At 45.0% G+C, this 15492-nt stretch overlaps 1 protein-coding gene across 1 annotated transcript in view; it reads right to left on the reverse strand.

Moving 5' to 3' along the window:
- Nucleotides 1–15274, reverse strand: part of LOC135532457 (protein Jumonji-like) — a 36149-nt gene extending 20875 nt beyond the window's left edge. Inside the window, exons 1-3 of the mRNA XM_064959963.1 lie at nucleotides 15074–15274; nucleotides 6760–6965; nucleotides 3114–4356 (exon numbers count right to left, since the gene is read on the reverse strand). Of these exons, the coding sequence (XP_064816035.1) occupies nucleotides 3114–4356; nucleotides 6760–6965; nucleotides 15074–15242 (1618 nt within the window). The 5' untranslated portion in view covers nucleotides 15243–15274. The remainder of the gene's footprint in view (nucleotides 1–3113; nucleotides 4357–6759; nucleotides 6966–15073) is intronic.
- Between the last annotated feature and the right edge of the window lie 218 nt (nucleotides 15275–15492).

The following is a 15492-nucleotide window of genomic DNA, read 5'->3' on the forward strand; positions in this document are numbered from 1 at the left end:
GGGAATGAAGGAGGGAGGATAAGGAGGAAGAGAAGGGAATGAAGGAGGGAGGATAAGGAGGAAGAGAAGGGAATGAAGGAGGGAGGATAAGGAGGAAGAGAAGGAAATGAAGGAGGGAGGATAAGGAGGAAGAGAAGGGAATGAAGGAGGGAGGATAAGGAGGAAGAGAAGGAAATGAAGGAGGGAGGATAAGGAGGAAGAGAAGGGAATGAAGGAGGGAGGATAAGGAGGAAGAGAAGGGAATGAAGGAGGGAGGATAAGGAGGAAGAGAAGGGAATGAAGGAGGGAGGATAAGGAGGAGAGAAGGGAATGAAGGAGGAAGAGAGAGAGGGAGGGAGGAGGGAATGAAGGAGGAAGAGGAGGGAATGAAGGAGGGAGGATAAGGAGGAAGAGAAGGGAATGAAGGAGGGCGAGACAGAACACAGAACAAGGAGGTTAAAACAATGTTCTTTAATCCTGGTTCTGTGAAACCACATGGCTTAATAATGATTGGTTGATTTGGTGTATTAGTACTGGGCTGTTAGTGCTGGGTTGGAACAAAAGCATGCACACCCTGTGGGCGCCCATGACCAAGATAGTAGAACACAGGTTAAAATGGATAGACTGTATACATCTGGGAGGATATAGAGAGGACCAACGGGGCTGATAGACATGGATTCTGAAAAAGCAGCAACATTCACTATATTTACAATAAGCTTTCAAACAAATTACAGCCAAATGTTCTAGATGAGAGGCTGTGGATGTTTGATGAATGAATGACTTGGCTCTGTTCGCCAGAACAGCCTGGTTTAGACAGCCATGATCCTGTTTGAGGTTGAGGCCCACTCTGACAAAGCAGAGGCCTGTAGGTATTGGAGCCTGAGAGAGAGAATGTCTGTGTCCCAAATGGCACCCTATTCCCTATATAACTAGTATGGGCCCTGGTCATGCACTATATAGGGAATAGTGTGCCATTTGAGATGCAGACAGAGTGTAATATCTCTGCTACTTCGTTCCTCACCTTTCCCTCACCATGGGTGTCTGCTGCCTGTAAAATCCCCATACAGACGTTCCCCATTTGTCACACACACTCACTCTCTCTCACACACACACACTCACTCACTTATTCACACACACACTCACTCATTCACACACACACACACACTCACTCTCACACACACACACACACACTCACTCTCACACACACACACACACACACACACTCACTCACTCACTCATTCACTCACACACACACACACACACACACACACACACACACACACACACACACACACACACACACACACACACACACACACACACTCACTCACTCACACACACACACACACACACACACACACACACACACACACACACACACACACACACACACACACACACTCACTCACTCACTCACTCACTCACTCACTCACTCACTCACTCACTCACTCACTCACTCACTCACTCTCACACACACTCACTCATTCACACACACACACACTCACTCATTCACACACACACTCACTCACTCATTCACACACACACACACACACACACACTCATTCACTCACTCACTCACTCTCTCACACACACACACACTCATTCACTCATTCACTCACTCACTCATTCACACACACACACACACACACTCATTCACTCACTCACTCACTCACTCACTCTCTCACTCACTCTCTCACACACACTGCTACTGGTCTGGGGGTTGTCAGTGTGTGTGAGAGTGTGTGTGTGTGAGTGTGTGTGTGACTGTGTGTGAGCTATACTAGTCGTGTGTGGTGTGTGTGTGTGTGTGTGTGTGTGTGTGTGTGTGTGTGTGTGTGTGTGTGTGTGAGTGTGTGTGTGACTGTGTGTGAGCAATACTAGTCGTGTGTGTGTGTGTGTGTGTGTGTGTGTGACTGTGTGTGAGCAATACTAGTCGTGTGTGTGTGTGTGTGTGTGTGTGTGTGTGTGTGTGTGTGTGTGTGTGTGTGTGTGTGTGTGTGTGTGTGTGTGTGTGTGTGTGTGTGTGTCGGGGATCCTGACAACCCCCATCTCTCCCAGTGTAATCTCATCAAAGCTGCCACCTGGCAGAGGAACTGTAATCCTTCCTCAATAGGTAAGGTCAGAATCAAGGTCTCACTTACAAACACACTAAGAGCAATCAGCAGCAGCCAATGGGCAGGATGAGAGGTGATTCAGAGGTCATGATGAGAGGTGGTTCAGAGGTCAGGATGAGGGGGTCAGAGGTAATTTGGGAGAAGCCATTTAACTATAGTATAGTTCCCTCAGAAGGAAACCTTTAGCAGCACACTGAATTAACAAGAGGAAACTTCAAACTGTAAAACCTGATAGATAGCCACTCTATGTAGAGTTGACATATGTGCTAGAATAAGATTAAACTGTACTAGAATAAGAGGAAACTGTACTAGAATGTCATGAAACTGTACTAGAATAACATGAAACTGTACTAGAATGTCATGAAACTGTACTAGAATAACATGAAACTGTATTAGAATAACATGAAACTGTACTAGAATGTCATGAAACTGTACTAGAATAACATGAAACTGTACTAGAATGTCATGAAACTGTACTAGAATGTCATGAAACTGTACTAGAATAACATGAAACTGTACTAGAATGTCATGAAACTGTACTAGAATAACATGAAACTGTACTAGAATGTCATGAAACTGTACTAGAATGTCATGAAACTGTACTAGAATAACATGAAACTGTACTAGAATGTCATGAAACTGTACTAGAATAACATGAAACTGTACTAGAATGTCATGAAACTGTACTAGAATGTCATGAAACTGTACTAGAATAACATGAAACTGTACTAGAATGTCATGAAACTGTACTAGAATGTCATGAAACTGTACTAGAATAAGATGAAACTGTACTAGAATAACAGGATATGGAGGAACTATTTGTAGCTCCCTAAATGTCTTTGACATTAAACCTTAGTGACAGTCTTAGTCCCAAATGAAATGTTTTTTCGCTATTTAGTGCATTAATTATGACCAGGGTCCATAGGGCCCCCATAGGGCTCTGGTCAAAAGTAGTGTACTATGTAGCAAATAGGGTGCCAGTTGGGATGCACTCTAAGTATCAGTCCTACAGAAATGTACCTATGAGCGGGGGGTCCTCCATGGAGATGCCCTGGGCCTGGAGGTGTTTCCTGATGCAGGCCAGCCGGAGTACATTGGGCCCCCAGCGCCGACCCAGCTTATGGATGTGCTGCACCTGGGTCACAAACCTCATGTCCTCTTTCAGCTTGCACTCTGGCCTCCAGTCCTGAGGAGGAGCCACCCTGCACAGCCCATAGCTCTCTGCCTGCCCGCGCACCGCTTCCACATACACCAGAGGGTCGTGGAACTCCTCCAGACTGGGTCTGAACACTGGCACCTCGGTTAGGGGCGGTGCTGCACCTCTCTTCTCCCCACTCTCCCGCTGCCTCTCTGCTGCTTTAGGCTCTGCTGCTGGTTTAGCTGGGCTGCTGGTGCCTGGTTTCACCTTGGCTGCTGAGCTAGTGGAAGTGGAGGTGGAAGTGCCCTTGGAAGTGACATAGGAAGTGTTCTTGGAGGTGCCCTGGAAAGTTTTCTTAGAAGTAGTGTTCTTAGCTGGTGGTGTAGTATTAGCAGTAGTAGTAGTATTAGCAGTAGGGGGTATGGGCTGTGCTTGTCGGGTCAACATCAGCTTGCCAGCGGAGGCTCGTTTGGGTCTTTGCTCCGAGGAGGAAGGTCGGGATGACGTGACCTTACCAAGATGGCCGCTGGACCCCGCCACAGCCTTCTCCTGGACATTGACCTTCCTGCTGCTTCGCGTCTCCGGGGCTTTGACCTGCAGTCTAACCTTTTTGACCTCCGGCGAAGACTCTGGTGTCTCTGTTGGACTCTCCTCAGCCGGGAGCCCCAGACGTCTCTTGGAGTGTCTGACGCCCTCACGCCCCTGCAGTACCTGCTTACCGCCACATCGGCGTGGGTGAAGCTGCCCGTTGGCTCGTTGTAGGCAACACCTGCCGGCTGCCTTGTTGGATTGTACCTTCTGTTTGTTGGGAGTCTTTGCATCGCCACTTGAGAGTTTTCCTGAGTTGGAGTGTGGTGGGCGTGGGTGGCGGCGGGCACTGCCACAGGCAGAGCGCCGTTGGTTCTTCAGGGGTTGGCGAGCTTTGGAGGAAGCTCTTTTGCCCACGGTGAGTTTGGCCTCTTTGAGAAGTCTGGCTTTGGTGTAGCGGACGTGGCCCCTGGGAAGCGCTGTGGCTGCGGACTTCACAGTTCGGGACAGCAGTGGTCGGGAGGCCGGGGGCCTTTTGGCACAGGAGTTGCGTACGGTAGCTGACGATACCCGCGACAGCCTGTTCACTTTTGAAACCTGCAATAGACACAAGGATGATTATCAAAAATAAGTACTTTTTGGAAATCTCACATCATCATCATTTATACCTAGCTCCATCATCATTTATACCTAGCTCCATCATCATTTATACCTAGCTCCATCATCATTTGTACCTAGCTCCATCATCATTTATACCTAGCTCCATCATCATTTATACCTAGCTCTATCATCATTTATACCTAGCTCTATCATCATTTATACCTAGCTCCATCATCATTTATACCTAGCTCCATCATCATTTATACCTAGCTCCATCATCATTTATACCTAGCTCCATCATCATTTGTACCTAGCTCCATCATCATTTGTACCTAGCTCCATCATCATTTGTACCTAGCTCCATCATCATTTATACCTAGCTCCATCATCATTTATACCTAGCTCTATCATCATTTATACCTAGCTCCATCATCATTTATACCTAGCTCCATCATCATTTATACCTAGCTCCATCATCATTTATACCTAGCTCCATCATCATTTATACCTAGCTCCATCATCATTTATACCTAGCCCTATCATTATTTATACCTAGCTCCATCATCATTTATACCTAGCCCTATCATTATTTATACCTAACTCCATCATCATTTATACCTAGCTCCATCATCATTTATACCTAGCTCCATCATCATTTATACCTAGCCCTATCATTATTTATACCTAGCTCCATCATCATTTATACCTAGCTCCATCATCATTTATACCTAGCTCCATCATCATTTATACCTAGCTCCATCATCATTTATACCTAGCTCCATCATCATTTATACCTAGCTCCATCATCATTTGTACCTAGCTCCATCATCATTTATACCTAGCTCTATCATCATTTATACCTAGCTCCATCATCATTTATACCCAGCTCCATCATCATTTATACCCAGCTCCATCATCATTTATACCTAGCTCCATCATCATTTATACCTAGCTCCATCATCATTTATACCTAGCTCCATCATCATTTATACCTAGCTCCATCATCATTTATACCTAGCTCCATCATCATTTATACCTAGCTCCATCATCATTTATACCTAGCTCCATCATCATTTATACCCAGCTCCCTCATCATTTATACCCAGCTCCATCATCATTTATACCCAGCTCCATCATCATTTATACCTAGCTCCATCATCATTTATACCCAGCTCCCTCATCATTTATACCCAGCTCCATCATCATTTATACCCAGCTCCATCATCATTTATACCTAGCTCCATCATCATTTATACCTAGCTCCATCATCATTTATACCTAGCTCCATCATCATTTATACCTAGCTCCATCATCATTTATACCTAGCTCCATCATCATTTATACCTCGGTCCAGTATGTCTTCTCCTTCTATATCTATAGCTGCTGTACATTTCATCATTGACCATCGGTCCACGTTTTAACCTGATCATATACAGTAGTGGAACATTACAGACTTCAGATCTCCTCTCTTACTGAGGTGTAGTTGATTAGTTCCACACCAAGGTGGACAGGACACCAGACAATCTGTCACCTGTTGGTTTGCCAAGGACAGGGAGAGGTTTCTGGCATCCCTCCTATACAACAGCAGATGCACAAAGGAGATCAGGTCTGTGTCCCAAATGGCATCCTAATCTCTATATAGTTGCCTACTTTTGTCCAGAGCCCATAGGGCACCAATCAAAAGTAGTGCACTACATAGGGAATAGGGTGCCATTTGGATCAGAGACTGAATGAAGACCCAAATTGGAATGTGTTTGAAATAGCACTCATGCTAAATATTCTTAATGACGTATGTCTGCCAAGGTTATGTACATGAAGCCAGTAACTGTCAGTATTATTCCTCTGCATAAAGGTGTGTGTGTGTGTGTGTCGGGGAGGGGCTGAGCGTTGCTGGGAAGAATGAGGGAACCATCCCACTCCGCCCACCAGAGGGCATCACTGCTCCCAGTTGCCATACAGAACAACGTCACTATGTCAGCAATGTAATGGTGGAGTTTCCACCATATTGCTTCCTTAAACCTTACAGATCAGATTGGTAAACGTTGAGGGGTTAGTTAAGGCCGAGGGGAAGGGGAAGTCTGGCTTGGGAGAGAGAGAGGTCAGCATGTCTGTAGCCAACAGGAAGCTGTACCAGGAGGACAGGAAATGTAAACCCTCCAGCAGCGACAGAATACTGGGGCCAACACTAACAGACTGGCATGCTGGCATCAGACCATTAAGATACACACTTAATCTGTCCCGAAAGGCACCCTATTCACTATATAGTACACCACTTTTGTCCAGAGCCCTATAGGCCTTGGTCAAGGGTTGTACACTACATAGAGAATATTCAATAGAGTGCCGTTTGGGATTCAGCCCAGGTACTCTCCATCCCAGCCCATCTGTGTCTCCATGGTGTACCTGCTTTGGGTGCTCCTTGTTGGGTCTGCTGTGGCGAAGACTGTGGGTGGTGCTGGAGGTCCTGGCTGGGGGTCCTGTAGAGGTCCTGTGGTTCTCCCGCCGGGCCTCTCCTCTCTCAGCCCTCTCTCTGGCCTGGATAGCCTCTCTCCCTCTGGGCCTCAGGAAGAGCTCCTTCCCCCGTAAGGACCTGCTGTGGCCATTCATCACTGGAACACAGAATGAGAACGATGAAATGCATGGACTGTTTACACTGTTTTCAACATCAGTTTTACAACTTTTCTGTTTACTCTATCCTGACATTAACCTTGAACCTGGTGTGACCAAAGCCACATCCACACTGAATGTGTGTGCTGCTATTATTAACAAACCATAAATACCATACTAAATGGACAAACAAAAGTAGGCTAGGTATTCAAACTATGCAGAAGCTTCTCAGATAAACCATATTTCACACTTGAATAATATACGGAAGACAATGCCTAAGCTGATAACTATGACAGCAGTGTCAGTCTATCTGTCATGTGTTAAGAGCTATCCCCACTGGGCACAGACGTCAATTCAACGTCTAATCCACGTTGGTTCAACGCCATTTCATTGAATTGACGTGGAAACAACATTGATTCAACCAGTGTGTTCTCAGTGGGATGCAACTGTCAGTCCGTTATGATATGTCTATATTTGTTTTATGTCTGTTACAGTTACAGGTACATTATTATTACAAAGTGCTTTGAAGAGACTGTACGTTGAAGAGACTGTACTTTGAAGACTGTACGTTGAAGACTGTACGTTGAAGAGACTGTACGTTGAAGAGACTGTACGTTGAAAAGACTGTACGTTGAAGAGACTGTACGTTGAAAAGACTGTACGTTGTAGAGACTGTACGTTGAAGAGACTGTACGTTGAAGAGACTGTACTTTGAAGACTGTACGTTGAAGAGACTGTACTTTGAAGACTGTACGTTGAAGACTGTACGTTGAAGAGACTGTACGTTGAAAAGACTGTACTTTGAAGACTGTACGTTGAAGACTGTACGTTGAAGAGACTGTACGTTGTAGAGACTGTACGTTGAAAAGACTGTACGCTGAAGAGACTGTACGTTGAAGACTGTACGTTGAAGACTGTACGTTGAAGAGACTGTACGTTGAAGAGACTGTACGTTGAAGAGACTGTACTTTGAAGACTGTACGTTGAAGACTGTACGTTGAAGAGACTGTACGTTGAAAAGACTGTACTTTGAAGACTGTACGTTGAAGACTGTACGTTGAAGAGACTGTACGTTGTAGAGACTGTACGTTGAAAAGACTGTACGCTGAAGAGACTGTACGTTGAAGACTGTACGTTGAAGACTGTACGTTGAAGAGACTGTACGTTGAAGAGACTGTACTTTGAAGACTGTACGTTGAAGACTGTACGTTGAAGAGACTGTACGTTGTAGAGACTGTACGTTGAAAAGACTGTACGCTGAAGAGACTGTACGTTGAAGACTGTACGTTGAAGACTGTACGTTGAAGAGACTGTACGTTGAAGAGACTGTACATTGAAAAGACTGTACGTTGAAGACTGTACGTTGAAGAGACTGTACGTTGAAGAGACTGTACGTTGAAGAGACTGTACATTGAAAAGACTGTACGTTGAAGACTGTACGTTGAAGAGACTGTACGTTGAAGAGACTGTACGTTGAAGAGACTGTCCATTGAAGAGACTGTACGTTGAAGAGACTGTACGTTGAAGAGACTGTCCATTGAAGAGACTGTACGTTGAAAAGACTGTACGTTGAAAAGACTGTACGTTGAAGAGACTGTCCATTGAAGAGACTGTACGTTGAAGAGACTGTCCATTGAAGAGACTGTACGTTGAAGAGACTGTACATTGAAGAGACTGTACATTGAAAAGACTGTACGTTGAAGAGACTGTACGTTGAAAAGACTGTACGTTGAAGAGACTGTCCATTGAAGAGACTGTACTTTGAAGAGACTGTACGTTGAAGAGACTGTACGTTGAAGACTGTACGTTGAAAAGACTGTACGTTGAAGAGACTGTCCATTGAAGAGACTGTACGTTGAAGAGACTGTACGTTGAAGAGACTGTACGTTGAAGACTGTACGTTGAAAAGACTGTACGTTGAAGAGACTGTCCATTGAAGAGACTGTACTTTGAAGAGACTGTACATTGAAGAGACTGTACATTGAAGAGACTGTACGTTGAAGAGACTGTACGTTGAAGACTGTACGTTGAAAAGACTGTACGTTGAAGAGACTGTCCATTGAAGAGACTGTACGTTGAAGAGACTGTACGTTGAAGATTGTACGTTGAAGACTGTACGTTGAAGACCGTACGTTGAAAAGACTATGTTAAAGAGACTGTACATTGAAGAGACTGTACGTTGAAAAGACTGTACGTTGAAGAGACTGTCCATTGAAGAGACTGTACGTTGAAGAGACTGTCCATTGAAGAGACTGTACGTTGAAGAGACTGTACGTTGAAGAGACTGTACATTGAAAAGACTGTACGTTGAAGAGACTGTACGTTGAAAAGACTGTACGTTGAAGAGACTGTCCATTGAAGAGACTGTACATTGAAGAGACTGTACGTTGAAGAGACTGTACGTTGAAGACTGTACGTTGAAAAGACTGTACGTTGAAGAGACTGTCCATTGAAGAGACTGTACGTTGAAGAGACTGTACGTTGAAGAGACTGTACATTGAAAAGACTGTACGTTGAAGAGACTGTACGTTGAAAAGACTGTACGTTGAAGAGACTGTCCATTGAAGAGACTGTACTTTGAAGAGACTGTACATTGAAGAGACTGTACATTGAAGAGACTGTACGTTGAAGAGACTGTACGTTGAAGACTGTACGTTGAAAAGACTGTACGTTGAAGAGACTGTCCATTGAAGAGACTGTACGTTGAAGAGACTGTACGTTGAAGAGACTGTACGTTGAAGACTGTACGTTGAAAAGACTGTACGTTGAAGAGACTGTCCATTGAAGAGACTGTACTTTGAAGAGACTGTACATTGAAGAGACTGTACATTGAAGAGACTGTACGTTGAAGAGACTGTACGTTGAAGACTGTACGTTGAAAAGACTGTACGTTGAAGAGACTGTCCATTGAAGAGACTGTACGTTGAAGAGACTGTACGTTGAAGATTGTACGTTGAAGACTGTACGTTGAAGACCGTACGTTGAAAAGACTATGTTAAAGAGACTGTACATTGAAGAGACTGTACGTTGAAGAGACTGTACGTTGAAAATACTGTACGTTGAAGAGACTGTACATTGAAAAGACTGTACGTTGAAGAGACTGTACGTTGAAGAGACTGTACGTTGAAGAGACTGTACGTTGAACAGACTGCTGTACATTGAAGAGACAGTACATTGAAGAGACTGTACGTTGAAGAGACTGTACGTTGAAAAGACTGTACGTTGAAGAGACTGTACGTTGAAGAGACTGTACGTTGAAGAGACTGTACGTTGAAGAGATTGCTGTACATTGAAGAGATTGCTGTACATTGAAGAGACTGTACGTTGAAGAGACTGTACGTTGAAGAGACTGTACGTTGAAGAGACTGTACGTTGAAGAGACTGTAAGTTGAAGACTGTACGTTGAAGAGACTGCTGTACATTGAAGAGACTGTACGTTGAAGAGACTATACGTTGAAGACTGTACGTTGAAGACTGTACGTTGAAGAGACTGTACATTGAAGAGACTGTAAGTTGAAGAGACTGTACGTTGCAAATACTGTACGTTGAAAAGACTGTACGTTGAAGAGACTGTACGTTGAAGAGACTGTACGTTGAAGAGACTGTACATTGAAGACTGTACGTTAAAGAGACTGTACATTGAAGACTGTACGTTGAAGAGACTGTACATTGAAGACTGTACGTTGAAGAGACTGTGCTTAATCAAATCAGTTGAAAAGCTTTCAGTGACTCCCTGTGGTGCTCCCAGAAGTGTCGTTCTGACAAACACCTATTTGAATGGCGACCAATCCCATTTCTTTACAACGCTTTCATTTCAACGCCACTCAATATCGCTTTCATTTCAACGCCACTCAATATCGCTTTGAAAAAAGGAACAAAATACATCAAGTACCACCCAAGGTTATATTACCATCTAAAATCCATCCATTCAAATATCCGGCAGCTTTCAAACGCCAAGTACTGTGACTATAGGCCTACTGAAAAGAAAGTGTCCAATGTTGGAAAGTAAGATGATAGTGAAACAGAGAAATAGTGTTTGTTGGGTCAGTTAATCAGTGAAAGCAGTACTCTATATCTGCCTGAGGGAGCTGTATTTTACACGAAGCAGTTGGCCTCCCGCCAGTGCAGCATATTAAAGTGTCCTACTTGGCACAAGCTCTAGCTGGGAGAAGTCTCTGGTTCCCTCAACGTGTGTCGGACCAACACTCTGGCTCCGGGTAACGTTTGGCTTTCCCACAGAGCACTTTTCAGCAACCACACACACACACACACACACACACACACACACACACACACACACACACACACACACACACACACACACACACACACACACACACACACACACACACACACACAGACACAGACACAGACACACACAGACACACACACACACACACACACAAACAAATGCTCTCACACACACTCATACACACAAACAAATGCTCACACACACACTCATACACACAAACAAATGCTCACACACACACACACACAGACACACACACACACACAGACACACACACACACAGACACACACACACACACACACACACACACACACACACACACACACACACACACACACACACAACAAACGCTCTCACACACACTCATACACACAAACAAATGCTCACACACACACTCATACACACAAACAAATGCTCTCACACACACACACTCATACACACAAACAAATGCTCACACACACACACACTCATACGCACAAACAAATGCTCTCACACACACTCATACACACAAACAAATGCTCACACACACACTCATACACACAAACAAATGATCACACACACATCCCTCCCCTAACTCTGGCCGGGCTGATTTAAGTGTCCAACATGTAGACAAGTACTCCTCCTCCTCCATCCATCATAGTTGACAGAATAAACATGAGCTCAACTTTTGACCTCCACAGTAAGTTTCTCTCTCTCTGTAAGGTGGTGTCAGTGCTGAGCTGTGTGTGTGGACTGTTGACCTCCACAGTAAGTTTCTCTCTCTCTGTAAGGTGGTGTCAGTGCTGAGCTGTGTGTGTAGGGAGACTAGTTTCTCTAGGATTCCCGCTGAGTTGACTGCAGTCTCTGGTCCACCCCCCCCCCCCCCCCTCCACTCTGGCTGTGTCCCAAATGGAAGACTATTACCTAAATAGTGACCAGGGACCATAGTTCAAAAACTAAGGGCCCTGGTTAAAAGTAGTGCACTATTTTACCTTTATTTAACTAGGCAAGTCAGTTGAGAACTAATTCTTATTTTCAATGATGGTCTAGGAACAGTGTGTTAACTGCCTTGTTCAGGAGCAGAACGACAGATTTTTACCTTGTCAGCTCAGGGATTCGATCTTGCAACCTTTCGGTTACCGGCCCAACGCTCTAAAGACTAGGCTACCTACCGGCTACCTGCCACACTATGAAGGGAATAGGGTGATGGGACCTGGTTTAAATGTAGTGCACTATGAAGGGAATAGGGTGATGGGACCTGGTTTAAATGTAGTGCACTATGAAGGGAATAGGGTGATGGGACCTGGTTTAAATGTAGTGCACTATGAAGGGAATAGGGTGATGGGACCTGGTTTAAATGTAGTGCACTATGAAGGGAATAGGGTGCCATTTGTGACGCGGACTCTGTAGGCCCATAGAACAACCGAGGGCAGAGGAGAGGAGGAGGTCTATATATGATCAACCACAGGTTCTATATGGAACTCTATATGTCCAACCATAGGTTCTATATGGAACTCTATATGTCCAACCATAGGTTCTATATGGAACTCTATATGTCCAACCATAGGTTCTATATGGAACTCTATATGTCCAACCATGGGTTCTATATGGAACTCTATATGTCCAACCATAGGTTCTATATGGAACTCTATATGTCCAACCATGGGTTCTATATGGAACTCTATATGTCCAACCATGGGTTCTATATGGAACTCTATATGTCCAACCATGGGTTCTATATGGAACTCGGCCAATGCACATAGGTTCTATATGGAACTCTATATGTCCAACTATGGATTCTATATGGAACTCTTTATGTATACTGTATAAACATGGCTGCTCCTTTAAGAACCATGGCCCTGGGTGAGAGCTGCTGCTCCTTTAAGACCCATGGCCCCGGGTAAGAGCTGCTGCTCCTTTAAGACCCATGAACCTGGGTGAGAGCTGCTGCTCCTTTAAGACCCATGGCCCTGGGTAAGAGCTGCTGCTCCTTTAAGACCCATGAACCTAGGTGAGAGCTGCTGCTCCTTTAAGACCCATGGCCCTGGGTAAGAGCTGCTGCTCCTTTAAGACCCATGAACCTAGGTGAGAGCTGCTGCTCCTTTAAGACCCATGGCCCTGGGTGAGAGCTGCTGCTCCTTTAAGACCCATGGCCCTGGGTAAGAGCTGCTGCTCCTTTAAGACCCATGGCCCTGGGTAAGAGCTGCTGCTCCTTTAAGACCCATGAACCTGGGTGAGAGCTGCTGCTCCTTTAAGACCCATGGCCCTGGGTAAGAGCTGCTGCTCCTTTAAGACCCATGGCTCTGGGTGAGAGCTGCTGCTCCTTTAAGACCCATAAACCTGGGTGAGAGCTGCTGCTCCTTGAAGACCCATGGCCCTGGGTAAGAGCTGCTGCTCCTTTAAGACCTGTGAACCTGGGTGAGGACTGCAACTCCTTTAAGACCCATGGCTCTGGGTGAGAGCTGCTACTCCTTTAAGAGTGTGTGTGTGTGTGTGTGTGTGTGTGTGTGTGTGTGTGTGTGTGTGTGTGTGTGTGTGTGTGTGTGTGTGTGTGTGTGTGTGTGTGTGTGTGTGTGTGTATGTGTATGTGTGTGTGTGTGTGTGTGTGTGTGTGTGTGTAAAGGGAGGATGATGGAGCTCTGTTTGTGGATGCGGATCATTGAGTACATGGTGTGCTTCCTAAATGGCACCCTATTCCCTATATAGTGCACTACTTTTGGCCTGGGCCCTGGTTAAAAGTAGTGCACTATAGATTTGGGATGCTCTCCATCAACTCATGGTGTGAGAGGAGACAGAGCTGTAATTCACTAGGCTTCTTCTGATTGGTGAGGGAGAATTATACAGTATGGGCCTCTAGGCTCTGTTACTAGGTAGAGTAGAACGACGTCTGGGAAAGAGTGAGTGATGTGACTGGCTGACTGAGTTATTGTGAGCAAACCGAGCAAACGACTGACTGAGTGAGTGACTGAGTGAGAGACTGAGTGAACAAGAAGGAGAACAAAACAACATGGAGATCAGTAGTGCGTACCAAAACAACATGGAGATCAGTAGTGTGTACCAAAACAACATGGAGATCAGTAGTGAGTACCAAAACAACATGGAGATCAGTAGTGAGTACCAAAACAACATGGAGATCAGTAGTGAGTACCAAAACAACATGGTAGATCAGTAGTGAGTACCAAAACAACATGGTAGATCAGTAGTGTGTACCAAAACAACATGGTAGATCAGTAGTGAGTACCAAAACAACATGGTAGATCAGTAGTGTGTACCAAAACAACATGGTAGATCAGTAGTGAGTACCAAAACAACATGGAGATCAGTAGTGAGTACCAAAACAACATGGAGATCAGTAGTGAGTACCAAAACAACATGGAGATCAGTAGTGAGTACCAAAACAACATGGAGATCAGTAGTGAGTACCAAAACAACATGGTAGATCAGTAGTGAGTACCAAAACAACATGGTAGATCAGTAGTGTGTACCAAAACAACATGGTAGATCAGTAGTGTGTACCAAAACAACATGGTAGATCAATAGTGAGTACCAAAACAACATGGTAGATCAGTAGTGTGTACCAAAACAACATGGTAGATCAGTAGTGTGTACCAAAACAACATGGTAGATCAGTAGTGAGTACCAAAACAACATGGTAGATCAGTAGTGTGTACCAAAACAACATGGTAGATCAGTAGTGTGTACCAAAACAACATGGAGATCAGTAGTGAGTACCAAAACAACGTGGAGATCAGTAGTGTGTACCAAAACAACATGGTAGATCAGTAGTGTGTACCAAAACAACATGGTAGATCAGTAGTGTGTACCAAAACAACATGGAGATCAGTAGTGTGTACCAAAACAACATGGTAGATCAGTAGTACCATGTCCATTGGAGACCTTCTTCCCCTGCGTTGTTTTGTTTTTCCGCTGTGAGGACGGACAGGAAGTTGAGTTGTGGCTGTGAGCTGACATCCTGTCGTCACACTCCTCCTCTTCATCATCTTCATCCTCCAGATCCACATCATCCTGGGCACTCCCAAAGTATGCCATATTGCCTGGCAACGCAGCCGAGCCTGAGAGGGAGGATGGGAGGGAGGAGAGTAGAGAGGGGGAACACAGACAGAGGGATGGGCATGGAGGAAGAGAGGGACAGAGAGAGGGATGGGCATGGAGGAAGAGAGGGGCAGAGAGAGGGATGGGCAAGGAGGAAGAGAGGGGCAGAGAGAGGGATGGGCAAGGAGGAAGAGAGGGACAGAGAGAGGGATGGGCATGGAGGAAGAGAGGGACAGACAGAGGGATG

This window comes from Oncorhynchus masou, unplaced genomic scaffold (assembly GCF_036934945.1).
Source record: "Oncorhynchus masou masou isolate Uvic2021 unplaced genomic scaffold, UVic_Omas_1.1 unplaced_scaffold_1857, whole genome shotgun sequence".
NCBI classification, from domain to species: domain Eukaryota; kingdom Metazoa; phylum Chordata; class Actinopteri; order Salmoniformes; family Salmonidae; genus Oncorhynchus; species Oncorhynchus masou.